Genomic DNA, 15,132 nt, shown 5'->3' with positions numbered 1-15,132 from the left:
CCAGGAGGAGGACACAATTCACATCTGCAAATGTGCCAGAGGGAAGGATGATGTGCTCCAAGGGCGAAGAAGTGCTGGATGATTCAGTCAGATGGGGACTGTCAGAGGCATTCTGGGATGAACTTGCACGTTCTCTTCTCCTGCTTCCGCTGCACAGTTTAAATCGACATCCAAGCTGCATCATCTACAAGTTCTCACCGTTCACGCCACAGCTGCCTCTTCCTGTCTCACTGCTTGTTCTCAAGCCCTGTCCAGCAGCCATCAACTGCTCCATTTTCCAAGCATGCCTTGGACCAATCAAAAATCCTCCTTTGGCCCGACTGGGAAAGACGCTGCGGGACCCGAGAGTTTTTTGAGCCCGAAGCTGCCACGCCAAGCGATCCTCGCCAAGCTTTCCCAACGTCTGACATTACCTAAACACAGACGAACAAGCGAGAGGTTTAAGAGGGGTGTTTATTGAAAAGAAATTAAGTGAAGTGAAGTGAAGTGACAATGCCAGCCCAATACTCAGAATTTGTGCCTCTGGCATTTACACCATGGACCGAAATGCACACACCAGCAGGAGCAGGTGGAACACAGCACACACCACTGTGGAACACACACCCGGAAGCAGTGGCACGCCATTTATGCTGCGGGCGCCCGGGGAGCAATTGGAGGGTTCGATGCCTTTGCTCAAAGGGCACCTAAGTGTGGATATTTCCATTGCAAATAAATGCCTGTGCTTTTGAATGGCTTATTCAGTCGAAAGTGAATCTATGAAACAAGAATGTATCAACAGTTTCCAGCAAAATATGAAGCAGAAACAAACTGTTTTCAACGGAAGAACAATTATCTGACGGATCATGTACACTGAAGACTGGGAGTAATGATATGCTGAAAATTCAGATTTGATCACAGAAATTAATTATTCACTATTTTTCTGTATTTGATCAAATAAATGCCAGCCTTGCGTGAACAGAAGAGACTTCATTCAAAATTATTTACAAAATATTATTTGACCTCAAACCAAAAGGTTTAAGGTTTATAGGATCACTGAGCACAAAACCAATAGTTTGTCAAATAAAGTATGCAAAAATCTTAATGCATTATTCTTATTAATACTTGGGTATTAATAATATATAAAAGTTTATTACTATTATAAAGAAACTGCATACCCATTTAGTGAAAGAAGCATGCCCCTGTATAGAAGAAAATGGTCAGGTTTGGATCTGAAAGTGTTTACCTGCGGCAGAACATTAATGACACCACTTTGCTGGGAGATGTGAGGCTATCTGGGTAACGATCTCCCATGGCAATGCCAGCAGGTGTGGTTCCATTGCTAGAAGGGGAGGGGCTTGTATCCACAGCACTGACGGACGCTTCCAAATTCAGTCTTTGAGGGAAAACATCAGAATGCACAAGACTGAAACTCAAACTAAAGTTTGCAAACATACAAAGCTTATGAATAGGCATGAGTCCCTGCAGTCAGTAATAACTCTTACAGTAAACTATAGTATATTACAGTGGATGTTGAAACAACTATTAATACAGACCTTTCTGGTAAGGATTGTGGGGTGTCTGGGCTGAAGTCGGGTGGACTGGCACCAGCAGTGCATCTCTGCTTCTCCTCGTCCTCCAGGGCCACGCTTGTTCTCGACATCGACTGAATCACAAGAGCATAAAATTATGCTGACATCACGTTCTGTTATTCACATTTAATATATATTAACCAATTTACTCTGAAGAGATCAATACTACATATGTTACCAAGCTGAATAGTGACCAACATAACAACATTATGTTCTTCTAAGCAACTAACATAACAGAAAAAGACAACAACAAAAATTTGCTATAGATACAGAGTATATATCATGGATGCCCGTTGTCTCATTTTTAGATACTTACTGTAAAAAAAACGAATTAATTAGGAATAGATAAGTTTTATTCGTATTCTGCTGTAATAGACAATATAAATAGGATTTAGGTAAATGTGAGATATGGTGGGCGCATACCTTATTTTAATCGAAAATCCTTGTATTCAAAAGACAGACTGAAAGGGTAAACAATCAACCATCTCTCGTCCACCTGGTTTTGTCATGAATCATTGATCATTTGATATGATGCTGCACAGTCATCTGTGTTTGTATAGTCCCTCGCGTATGTTAAAGGTGAGCACTGATGTCAGGCGAGAGAGAAATCATAGAAAAGTGAAACGGGTTTTTGATCAGCTTCATCGGAGAAAATATGACTAACTTACAGTAATATTGACATCACTGCTGACTTGCACCAACAGACACTTGTCAACACTACACTCCTCCGGCGCAAACTATTTGCGTCAATCGGTGTTACAGCGTCGCGCGTCGTGACGACAAGGAACACTCTTCTTTCTTTTACTGTCTATGTTCCAAACGGGGCATTTCGCCCTATGATTTCGCCCTCCGAAGGGCACCTGGAACAGAGTTCTAAACTCTGACAAAATCAGAGAATACTTTACTATTTATTACACTTGCCCATTTTATTAAAACCTTAAAATTAAGATCCTGAATTCCATTGTTCCTTATTTCTACTAGCATTTTTCCTCTTTCTCGTTCATGCTTAGGCTACTAGATTCAAATACATGAGGTATTGTTCCTTCAACATGACATTGTTCACATAACCCATTTGGGTGTGTCCATATTATTTTAAGAGGGCTATTTCAATTTGAGAGCCCTAATAATATTCTGTTAAAGATAACCTCTTGTTTCCTTGACTTACCTATACACTTTATATTATGACTTACTTTAAACTATAAAGGAATCTACCATTTTCCCCTATGTTCTGTTTAACTTAACTTTGTTCATTTATCCATTTTTTATTATTATTATTATTATTATTTTTTTTTGTGTGTGTGTGTTGGGACCCATATAAAACTGATGATTTATCATTCTGAACAATTCTTGAATGTATTTGTAGGATACTAAACAGAATGGTGACATGCTTTAAAAGATTTCAAACTCTTTAAGACTGAAACGGAGTCAGAACAAATTCAAACCTTCTCAGGTTTGTGTTCCTCAACCCACTGCAATGCAGAGAGCATTCCTATAATTTCTACTGTATGAACTGCCAAGTGATTTGAAGTTCACTTTACTCCACTGATCCTCTTGAACTAAAAAAAGCAACCCCGGTTATTTGACATTCTGGATATTTTGAGCCACATGTATTCACTTGTATATGCCAGGGGTATTGAACTCTGGTGTTTATTGAAAATCTAGATGACAAGTCAGCTTCTCTGGGTTTTTTTTTTTTTTTACCTCAGTCAACAAATGCAAATCTACTTGAGGTTTTACCCCATGGTTCATATTCTTGAATAACAACTGTTGGGCTCATCTTGATAATATTTACTAATATTTATTTCTTCTGCGTATATTTTACTACTCCACCCAAAACTTGTTCTACAGCTTTCATTTTCTTCCCAACAGATCTGTAAGACCATTTTTGTAGGATGTTCATCTTTATGCTCCTGGAGGTTAGCCCAGTAATTTACCATGAACTGTTTCTTTCTAACTTCTAGTGGCATCTCTCTTACTAAGACTTGTCTCATCGCTGGAGCTTGAATTTTACAAAGTATTTCCAACTGTTTTTTTTTTTTTGTTTTTTTTTTGAGGCAAAACCATATATACCACACCACCATAATCAAACACAGACTGTATCAGTGTTAAATAGATTGTTTTTAATGAAGAAAAACTTGCCCCTATTCCACTCCATTTATACATCTCATGAAGTTTAACACCATCTAACATTTCTCCACTATTTTATTTATATATTCAGCCCAAGTAAGTTTAGCATAAAAATAATACCTAAAAACTTAGAAACGTTCACCCCTTCTAATGATTTCTCATACATCTTCAAACTTTCTTCTGGAAAAACCCTCTTCCTTACTTTTCTCCTGAAACGTATTACACCCCCTTGTGGAGTTGCATTTTCTATCTGGAATGTAACTGACACTTAATTCCCTTTTCTTACCTGGATGCTGGATGGATTCTGTTCGACAAAAAAATGTTTTAACCAATTGTATATTCTTCCACCTATATTCATAATTTTTTATTTTATCAAAAAACCCTCTCTCCACATCATTTCACAAGCCTTCTATATGTCCAAAAATACTGCAATTACTGACTCTTTATCTATATGCACTTTTCTAATTTCATTTTATAAACATACAATAGGATCCACTTCCTTTTCTAAAACCACTTTAATATGAATCCTTTTTTTTCTCAAAAAATTATGTCATCCTTTCCATTATCATCTGTTCCATTATTTTACAGATATTCAATGTAAGAGCTGTTACGAGCCCCTGCTCTTTCATCCTGAGTGCAGCTGCTTAGTGATTGGGGGCGGGGACTTTTACAAACACCTGAGGCTCTACTCATTTAAGAGCTGCATCCGCTGGCACTTCACTGGTGGTTTGCCCTCAGAACTCAGTTTTGTGTTTGCATTTAGTCTCGTTTTTCCTTATTCTCGTTTGTTTAAGGATGGGGAGTGATAGCTTGTTTAGATACCACAAAGTACCTAGAAAGCATAGGCAAATTGAGCTGGTCCAGAAGACTTTTGCTGTGCTTGATTTTATTTATTTTTTTATCGGGAGATCGGATGTTTTCTTAACTTTTGAGTTAGTGTTAGTTTTAATTAATTAGCTCACCAGTCCTTATTTATAATTTGTTTGTTAAAATACACTTTTTTTGCTGTTTCCTTCATTAGTACAGCTTTATACCTGTAGCTATTGGAAAGCAGAACTTAAGCAAATTATAAAACGTTGTTCGTGGCAGTGTTTAGACTACCATGAGGCAAATTTGATCTAGATTAGTAGATCAGAGGGCATCTTCAAGTTATGCTGCTTCAAAAAAAAAAAAAAAAATTGCAGACTAGTCAGTTAGATTTGCATAAAGACTCCTTTGTTGATTTGCATAAAGACTCCTTTGTTGAAAAGTCTCAGAATGTGAAGGAACTTAAATGTTCATTTGAAGAACTGCAGGTTAAAGGGGGAAAAAACTAAATCGCTTCTGATCAAGGTCAGACACGTTTTCCTCAAACTCCTTTCTTACCCTGAATGTAAGAGCTGGACTCAAGACCTGCTGCAGTTTCAATACTCTTGTCAGATTTGGTTCAAGATAGCAGAACAAACATCCCTTGAGTCAACACAAACTCATCTGTTAGGTTAGCCGATCTATATTCCTGGAGTACCTGCTGTTCACTCAAGAACATTGCCATAGTCTCAGGAAGGCAATTCTTAAATTTCCACAAGAATTCCCTTCTCTCCAAGCGGAGCAAAATCTGTAGGACTTCATGATATCTTAGATGTTAACAGCCTCAATCTAAAATCTGGTCAGAAGGTAAAGAACAAACCTGAGCCATACCTATTAAACCCCAATTGAAACGCATACCTATTAAAACGTATTAGTGTGGACAAGACCTGCAGAGTTCCCAGGGCAAACCGCCAGTGAAATGCCAGCAGCTCTTAAATGAGTAGAAGCCTCAGGTGTTCGGGGCAGGGGCTCATTACAAAGCTATTGATCTATTATTAGAGGGTTTTTGAAGGATCTTTTCCTGGCTTTCTTATAGGTACTATTATAGCTTCTTTCCAAACTTTCGTAAGTCTTCCTTCCTCCTATACTCTATAATTCAATTTTTTTTCCCCACAGCCCTATCTTTCAGATGTCTAATTATATATCCGACCTGATTCTTTCCTGCAGATGAACGTTTTTTTGTAGCATTACAAATAACTCTCTTCAATTCATCTCTATTGAAAGGGAAGTTAATTGGCTGATCCTTTGTTATTTCTCTTCTCCTCTTTCCTTCCTCACTTTAGTTCCCTGAACCATGAATTTGTGCAAATGTTTTTACTAGCATTTCTGCTTTATCTGTTACAGCTATTTCTCCTCCTGACTCTACTACTGATTTTCCTCTCTTTCTTATTACCTTCCATTCTCTTGATCATACTCCTCACATCACCTACTGGAATTGTTCTTCCGATTCCACTACAGAAACCACACCAGCTTTCTCTCTTAGCTTGCCTTATAGTTCTCCTCACAACTGCTTAAATAAAACTAGATGATTATAATTATGCTATTTCTTAAGAAGTTTAAAAGCATTATTCCTATCTCTCACATCTTTACTACACTTTTCTGTTCACCAAGGAACCGCTTTTCTTATACTTTTCCCATTTTTCTACATTAAATAATTTAGTTAAGGCAAGAATGAAAAAAGTTAAAAGTAATTCTAGTACTCAATTTACACTTGTAGAAATTAGTTGGAACTCATAAGTATATTTTACTTGGAACCGTTTGTTAAGTTTAAAATGATTCTTTAAGTAAATATCAAAGTTATGATCCCATATTTCCCATCATGCACTGAGGCATGAATAATTAAAAATGTTAAAAATTGTCAGTGTTTTCGAGCTGTATTTGTCATGATCCTGCCCTCGTGTCCTTGATTTTTCCTAGTCTTGAGGCAGGATCATGACAGACCCTTGTTTTGTGTACAAGCGCATGGCCTTGTCTTTGGGCCATGTGCTTGTGTTGTCTCGTTCCCTTGCCCCGCCCCCCTTGTTAACCTAGTCGTGTCGTGATTGTCCTATCTGTAACACCTGTCGTGTCTTGATTAGTTCCCCTATTTAGATCTCCTAGTGTGCGTTGTCTTTCGTCGGTTCATTGTACCTCTGTGATTTGTGTGTTCCTCACCTGTGTTTGAGATATTGTATCCTGTATAACCGTGAGTGTTATTTGTAGTTAGTGTTCTCCTGTTTTGAGTCTTTGTTTATCTAGATTAATCAGCCCTGTTTCGTTATTGTTGTATCTGCCCTAGTCCTGTTTTCCCCCTCGTGGGTTTTTGTTTTTCCCCTTTTTGTAAATAAACCCCTTGTTTTGTGATTCCCTGTCTGCACTTGAGTTCCTCCTTGCCTAACCCTGACAGAATGAACTGACCACCAAGGAACTCAGCAGGCAGGAGGGCCTCTGAGCTTCAGCATCAGGCGGAGTTCCGGAGGCTGTGCTGGACGTCATCCCCCGCCGACAGGAAGGGGGTCACCCTCCCATACTCGCCTGAGGGGGAATGGGTCCTCCGTAATTATGCCCGGCTGTGGGAAAGCATCTCCCAGGAGGAGCCACAGAGGTCCCCTCCACCTACCCAGCTGCCAACGATCCCTGAGGGTCGTGCCCTGGCCGTGGCAACCCTGGGGATCAGGCAAGCCCCTCCCAGAGTCCTGAGGTGCCCTCCACAGCCAGCAGTCTCCCCATGAAACGAGGGAGACGGTTTTCATGGGAGTCAACTTCTGAGTCTTCGGCGTCCGAGACTGCCCTGCCCGAGACCAAACTCCCCCAACCCGCCTCTGACCCAGCTGTGGCCTCTGCACCGCGCCCAAGGAGGAAGAGGAGGAAGAGGGGGCCTGCCGGTCCTGTGACCCTGTCTCCTCCCGTGCCAGCAGCGGAGAGCGCTGGCGTGCCCGTGCCAGCAGCGGAGAGCGCTGGCGTGCCCGTGCCAGCAGCGGAGAGCGCTGGCGTGCCCGTGCCAGCAGCGGAGAGCGCTGGCGTGCCCGTGCCAGCAGCGGAGAGCGCTGGCGTGCCCGTGCCAGCAGCGGAGAGCGCTGGCGTGCCCGTGCCAGCAGCGGAGAGGTCAGGCCTGTCATTCCAAGATACTGCTATAACAACGAACTGAGTCTTCTGTGTTTTTGATTCAATCCCAGCTGTACTATTTATAACTCCTGCAATAAATCGCACTATTTTTTTATTTTAAATCATCATAAATTCTTCCGGAACTTTGTTTGCTTCAACTGAAACCCCTGCCTGACCTTTTTAGTTTGCTTTTAGTTTGTCCTTTAATCTGTTTCGCTGCCTCTGCATATGTTAGTGTCTTCTCCACCCTCCTTTTCTAAATCTCCATTTCCATTTTCAATACTTCACATCCTCTGAATGCTGCCCAATGTGACTCTCCAAAGTTGCAACACTTTGGTTGTACGCCTTCCTCACATTTGCCATATTCAGTTTCCTCCACACCGAGCACATCTACACTGTTCCCTACAACTTGTAGCAACATGCAGTCTTGTAGCAATTTGCCAATTAAAACATCTGGTACATAACCTTTGGCAATTTAAACTGGTCCTGGTATATCCTCTCTTACAATGTAGCTCATCACACCCATCATTACTCATTTTGGAATTTCATTCTCTTGAAATTACTACAGTTTCAGTGTCTCTTCTGTTTCAATATGCACCTGATTTAATCCTTTGTGCATGTACTGTATTATCTTCCCTCCCTTTAAGTTACCTTTAACCTCTTCCATACCTATATTAAGAGGAACACCAATAATGATACCTTTTTGGTCCCTACTTTTACATTTATCTCCAAGTCTGTCTGTGCTGCAACTTAGAATTATTTTTTTTTTAATTATTATTTTATGTAGCCTACTTTTAATGGTATTTAATCACTTTTTGATACTGAACATTTTTTTTAATCATAATAGGCTTAATTTCCCAATGGCACTTAACTTTAAATACTCCACTATTCATGATATCCCTTTTATTTTAAACTGGATCTTATCTTCATATTAAACAAGACTGTGAATATTGTGGGTTGTTAAAGAGATTATACATATGGCATGTCTGTAAAAACAAATTTTATATCTCTAGTGGAAGTTCAGCATTTAAATCATCAAGAAAATGCAATGCAAATGTGTAGTTGTCATAAAACATAATTTATGCTGCAGTAAATGCAAAATATCTGGAAACATAAGATAATGTAATATTTTAGGTGAGTTTTTAGGATTTTTTTCTTTTCCATTGATATCAATACAAATAGTTAAATGCACTTTGCAGATTATTTACTCCATACTCATATATTTAACATTATGTATTGAAGATGAAATTATATGGCTTAATTTTACATTTTAAATGACACAGTGCTTTTCTAATAGTTTGTATCTGTGTCAATAGGTGTGATCTGACTCTGTACACAGTTACAGTAAGTCCAGCCCATTTTGTCAGTTTCTCCAGCACTCCCCTGAAGAGACACAAACCTATTTTCACAACCTAATTTGTTTGCTTTCCTACTGCAATAATTAAATTCACTTCTATATATACAGTGGTTTCAGGGTCCTCCCAGTTCCTAACACTTACTGACAAGCTGACGAGTAAAGAGAGAATGTGGCCACTCCCTGGACCGCTTTCCCTCTGGGTGAGGTTAGGAGGTGATGACTAATCTGGAGTCCATACGGGGAAAGCAACCGAAAAGCCAAGTCATTTGGAGAGTATGAGAGAGAGAAGTCAATGAGAAGACAACATTTTAAAGGCTGAAGGCATCAAAATCAAGACTGAACATCAATTTAAGCGTCATCATCATGGTAACCCTGAACACTCAATCTCTCACCTCGCCGGTGGGAATAATCCGCCTCTTTGAGTTCACACTAACGCTCATTACCTTCAGCCTGGTGGCTTCTGAAGGCCACGACAGCTCTTCGTTCTGGGCCTGGTGCACGTTCACCTGGTTCTTCTGCTGTTTCATAACCCTCCTCATCATCATCCTGGAGTTCACCAGCCTCAACACCAAGGTGCCCATTTCTTGGGACGACTTCACAACGGCTTTTGCGATGTTGTCCACGCTTATGCTGTTGGCCGCTTCGGTCATCTACCCCACGTTTTACGTGACCTCCAGACATTCGGTCAGGATCGCAGCCACAGTGATCTCCTGTGTGTGCTTCTGCCTGTACTTATCCGAGGTGGGACTGACCCGAGCCAAACCCGGGGAGATCAGCGGGTTCCTGTCCACCGTGCCGGGCTTGCTGAAGGTCCTGGAGGCGTTCGTGGCCTGCATCATCTTTATCTCTCTGAATTATACCTTTTATAGCTGGTTCCCTGGGCTCCAGTGGTGTGTGGCCGTCTACTCGTTCTGCTTCATCATCGCTCTCCTCATCATCATCCTCACCATCGGCAAGTTGATGTCTCGAATCCCCATCCCGCTGAACAAATGTCTGATGGGGTACAACATACTGGCGGTTTTAATGTACCTCACGGCCGTGGTGATATGGCCTATCTACAGTTTCCAGAACAATCCAAGACCACCAGGCTGCTTCGCCTGTTACTGGGATAACATGGCTGTTGTGTCCTTCATGACTTGCATCAATCTGATCGTCTACATCGTGGATACGGTTTACTCGGTGCGTCTGGTGTTTGTTTCACCTGCCTAGAATGTCACGATGGTTGTGTGATGAAGTGCGTGTGATGTGAGTTTCAAAATGTAAAATCTATTAAATGTAAATGTAATTAGTTTTTGGCATCAGCTCAGGATGGGAAGTACAGTTGTTATACAGGCAGTTTTAAACATGCACATACTGATTGTGTTATTATATTAATCTTACTGAAAGTTTATTGATGTTAATGCACTCTAAACAATGTTATGAGGCTTTTTTTAAATATTAAAAAAAATATGACAAACACATAATTTATGTATCTATTTTGGTTTCACTCACTTGTTCTCTGTCCACTATCAGTGTTTGCAAATAGTGAAACCGCAGAAATAAAAAGATCTTGAGGAGACATCAGTTTCCATGGTTAATGGATTTATAGCATCATAACTCTAACAGTTAGTGTCAGTGTAATATTGATCTTTGATCCTTATGTTGACTCTCATGTAACACATGCTTACAACACGGATACTATTAATGTACTAAAGGTCACGGGGAGTGTTGAGAGATGTTGAAATTCCCAATGAATGTCACCGTTTTCATCCTCAAAAAGCCTCATGAATTTTGTTATCAGTGGTGTTTCAGGACTCTAACCCATGGAAATACACCCACTAACATTGTCCAATTAGTTCCCTGTAGATTGTTTTTTTAGTTTTTAAAAGTTAAACATCTTTTAGTTGATGTTGTTATGTCTGTCTAGCATTATATTTTAACCTGGATTTCAACATGAAAATAGCAGCTGGCATTTAAAACAACACAAACAGACTAGATTTGTTCGGTTTAAATGATAAAACACCAGAAGAGGAAATCAAAATGAGATCAAGAAGTAAAGTGACACCTTCTGGTTATCAAATGCTAATTTGATGGCCTCATAACTTTAAAGTTTCATGTCATAATTTACCTTTTTTTCATATTTATCACTTATGTTATAAATTTGACTTGTGTCCCCATTTTATTTCAACTTTTTTTCCTAATTTCAACTAACTTTTCATGTCACACTTTTTTACCAAAACAGGGTTAATTATTATTATGGGCTTCAGTATCAAACGAAACTGAAGATATTGAGCAATGAACGTGAAAGCTATAGACAAAGAAAGAGTTTTGCAAGATTGTTTGCTTTATCCATAAAACATTCTTGATCTATATAACCTAGTACTCCACATCATGCTGTTATCAGGACGAGTAAAAGAATAATCCAAACGTTCCTGTGATTAAACCGAAAGGTATCTTGAAGTGGGACTGAAGCCAGTAGGTGGAAGTGATTAGACGAGCCTGGCTCTAGACCAGAGTCCAGTGTTTGAAATCAGCTCATAGGACAACAGCAGATCAGCAACCAATGAGAACCAAGAGAAAGGTCATAAATGTGATAATCCCGAAAAAGCTTCTGTTCTCCTGTCAACATGATCGAACATGTTTGCTGCCGCATGAGAAGGAACTGAAGTTTTACTACAGAGAAGAACTTTTGGCTATTGGTTTTTAAAGAATCCCTGTGGAATAGTGTTTGGAGAAAAACGAGTTTGACTGGATTTGTTATGGATTTGTTGACATTTGTTGCATGGTGAAATTGCACAAAGATCCTCTGAAGAATGTAACCCAGTTTTCTAAAAAACAGAAGCATTGGAAATCTGAAAAAAACAAAAAAAAAAAACAAAGGCTTTGGGATTCCTGAAACAGTTTCATCATGTTGCATGTGGATTTCAGATCACTGATTCAGCCTATTGGCATTGTTCGGATGGTGGCGGTGGTTCTGACATGCATCTGCTTTGCATTGGCGGCATCAGCGGGAATCCCGACTGTAGCCAAGTCCCATTGGGCTTGGTGCATGTTCTGCTGGTGCTTCTGCTGTTTCACAACCCTCCTGATCCTCATTTTGGAGTTTACCAACCTGAACCTGAACAGCAAAGTGCCCATTTCCTGGGAAGACTTCACCATGGCTTTTGCTATGTTGGCTACACTTATGATGTTCACCATTGCGATCATATACCCCACGTTCTTCGCCAGCTCCTCCAAATCCAGGCAGATCGGGGCGTCTGCGGTGTCCTGGTTGTGTTTCGGGCTGTACGCCGCCGAGGTCTGGTTGGTCCACAAAAGGCCTGGTGAAACGAGCGGCTTCCTCACCACCGTTCCCGGTCTCCTCAAGATCCTGGAGACATTCATCACATGCATCATATTTATGTCATTGAGCCCCTTCGAATATAGGAAGTCTCCGGGAACAGAGTGGTGCGTGGCCGTCTACTCCTTATGCTTCATTTTTTCACTGCTGATTATTTTCGTCACCATCGCCAAACTGTCTTCCATCTTTCCGTTTTCTTTCGACTATGTGGTCATTAGCTTCAACATCCTGGCTGTGGCTATGTACGCAACTGCTGTTGTTATCTGGCCGCTGTATGTATTTAAAAATAACTCACGTCCAGCAGATTGTAAAAACTGTACGTGGGATGATCTGGTGGTGGTGACCTTCATGACCGTCATTAACTTCTTAGTATACATTGGAGATATGGCCTACTCTGTTAAAATAGTATTCTTTACCCAACATGTGCAAGAGTAACCCATGCCATATCTTTGGTTTAACATAAAAAAATAATGTATGTAACATGAGTAAGGATGTTATTGTATATAGAGTGGATATATTGACGGGATTTCACTTTTCAAAGGTAAATGTGGCCGCACCCTATTCAGTCACATTATGTACAGAAGAGAAGAAGAACCTGCTACAACAGTTGCACTATATTTTACAGTGTGTGTACTTACATGTACTTATTGTGTATTTATCCAAGAAAGTTCTAGGAATACAAGGTAACTACATGGAATAGGGTTAGGTTTAGGGGTATGTTCAGTGTTAGCACCTTACATAGGTATTGTAATGACCATAATAAGTACATAGTATGTAGAGTACTGTAAAATAAAGGGCTACCGGTACAACAGGAAGGTATCGATTGAAGTTACTCCGCAATAATATACTTGACTGTAACTTTGTACAGTGCTTTTAATTTTTTATCTTTTGTTACCAATATGTTAGCAATCTTATTTTTGTCTGTTGTTGTACATTTTCACAGAAAGCCGGAAGGTTGTATGATGTGAAAAATATTGAGAGACAATCAGAAGTTTTTGAGATTTTGTAGCTGGTTTTAATCTAAAGCCAGCGTAAGTAGTGTCACAGAAAATGAAGAAATGGTTGAAGTTTACCCTGTTGATTTTAAGATGAAAAAGATATATATATATAAAAAATGAAAACATATTTTTAACTTGTCTCTGTTTTATTTGTCATAATATGGATGCATTTTTATGGTAACATTTTTTATTATTATTAATTAACATATTTTATTGACTGACCTTGTCCATTAACTTTGACATTATGTGGCTTTTTAATGTTGCTGAAGAATCTAAATCTAAAGGTAATCTAATATATAAATATATTTTTGAATTAATTCTACAAACTTTAAAGCAGAAAACATTTTTTTTTTTTATATATATATATAAAACAATTTGTATTATATATTTTTTTATCTTACAGGTCACCCATTTGTTTGCCATACATTCTTGTAATATGAAAGCAATGTGTTTTTCTCCATGAGTACACAGGTGTAAAATTAAAACCACTATGATCCTTGGAAGAGAGTTCGTTTTTACTAATGTCAGTGAGAAAGTACAATAAAAAATACATAAATATGAGCACAAATAAAGCCAGAGTAACATGAAACACAGAGGTTCAAACTGCTCCAAATTCATCCATTAGTTAATATGGAACATAAATACTTTTTTTTTTTTTTTATCCATAAAATATTTGACCATTCACTGTTCAAAAATCTTAACATTGACATAAAGCACAGACAAACAAAAAACTGAAATGAAACTGTAGAAAACAGATGACTGAATGCTCCATATTGAGTATGTATTTGAAATGTTTTTGGAATGCAAAAATGCAAAGTTAAAACATTCTTATTTCCAAATAGAAAATAGAAATAGATCCTAATGCAGAGTGCAAACCGAAACATACAGACTAATGACTAATGTTATGACAAAATTTCCTGCTCTTGAAGCTGACAATGGCTTTGATGAAGAACTCAACTTTGATGAGAGAACTCAAGAACTCTGGGGAAGTCGTGGCCTAATGGTTAGAGAGTTGGACTCCCAATCGAAGGGTTGTGAGTTCTAGTCTCGGGCCGGATGGAATTGTGGGTGGGGGGGAGTACATGAACAATTCTCTCTCCACCTTCAATACCACGACTTAGGTGCCCTTGAGCAAGACATCGAACCCCCAACTGCTCCCCGGGCGCCGCAGCATAAATGGCTGCCCACTGCTCTGGGTGTGTGCTCACAGTGTGTGTGTGTGTGTTCACTGCTCTGTGTGTGTGCATTTCGGATGGGTTAAATGCAGAGCACAAATTCTGAGTATGGGTCACCATACTTGGCTGAATGTCACTTCACTTTATACCAGAAGAAGGTACTCGTACCCTTAAAGAAACTCCAGGCCCTTCCTCTCTGACGATCCTCACCAGGCTTTCAGCAAATGAGTATTCTTTTGTAAAATTATTTTATAGTTTAATTTACTAAACACTAAATATTAGATGAAACACTTAAAATGTTTTGACAAATTGAAATCAGTATGTGTTTATTAAAATGACTAAAACAAAAACTGAAATAAAAATGAATTAGAAATTGAATAAAACAAATAAAATAAATAAAAATGACACAAGCACATACCAAAATTACAAAAACTAAAAATAAAGAAATATATACAAGCAATTCAAAATTTACAAATAAAACACTGAAATGAAAATAAACGAAAGCTCAATTAAAAATAAAACAAATAGAAAATGACAGATGTACATAATAAAATCATTAAAATATTTTTAAGTTAAAATAAAAAACAATTAGAAATATGAATAACTACTATAGTAGTATATGAATAATACTAAAATCAGGACAAAATGTATATTTATT

At 38.9% G+C, this 15,132-nt stretch overlaps 2 protein-coding genes and 1 long non-coding RNA gene across 3 annotated transcripts; 2 read left to right on the top strand and 1 right to left on the bottom strand.

Annotated features, from left to right (window-relative positions):
- Nucleotides 1-1,296: 1,296 nt before the first annotated feature.
- On the bottom strand, nucleotides 1,297-2,035 carry LOC113076530 (uncharacterized). Its single transcript, XR_003281195.1, has 3 exons — nucleotides 1,992-2,035; nucleotides 1,533-1,642; nucleotides 1,297-1,372 (listed from the first exon to the last, which is right to left on the bottom strand). It is a non-coding gene; the product is annotated as an uncharacterized LOC113076530 (long non-coding RNA).
- Nucleotides 2,036-9,112: 7,077 nt separating this feature from the next.
- On the top strand, nucleotides 9,113-11,027 carry LOC113076531 (myeloid-associated differentiation marker homolog). Its single transcript, XM_026249227.1, has one exon. It carries the CDS (start codon nucleotides 9,346-9,348, stop codon nucleotides 10,189-10,191), a length of 846 nt encoding a protein of 281 aa, XP_026105012.1. The 5' UTR covers nucleotides 9,113-9,345; the 3' UTR covers nucleotides 10,192-11,027.
- Nucleotides 11,028-11,491: 464 nt separating this feature from the next.
- LOC113076541 (myeloid-associated differentiation marker-like) lies at nucleotides 11,492-13,388 on the top strand. The gene has a single exon (XM_026249241.1). It carries the CDS (start codon nucleotides 11,870-11,872, stop codon nucleotides 12,734-12,736), a length of 867 nt encoding a protein of 288 aa, XP_026105026.1. The 5' UTR covers nucleotides 11,492-11,869; the 3' UTR covers nucleotides 12,737-13,388.
- The last annotated feature ends 1,744 nt before the right edge of the window (nucleotides 13,389-15,132 follow it).

This window comes from Carassius auratus, unplaced genomic scaffold (genome assembly GCF_003368295.1).
Source record: "Carassius auratus strain Wakin unplaced genomic scaffold, ASM336829v1 scaf_tig00020682, whole genome shotgun sequence".
NCBI classification, from domain to species: Eukaryota; Metazoa; Chordata; class Actinopteri; order Cypriniformes; family Cyprinidae; genus Carassius; species Carassius auratus.
Note: the sequence above shows the minus strand (reverse complement) of the source record. Positions and strands in the feature narration are given on the sequence as shown.

Coding starts and splice junctions, on each gene's coding strand:
- LOC113076531 (XM_026249227.1), top strand. CDS start 9,346: ATGGTAACCCTGAACACTCAATCTCTCACCTCGCCGGTGGGAATAATC.
- LOC113076541 (XM_026249241.1), top strand. CDS start 11,870: ATGTTGCATGTGGATTTCAGATCACTGATTCAGCCTATTGGCATTGTT.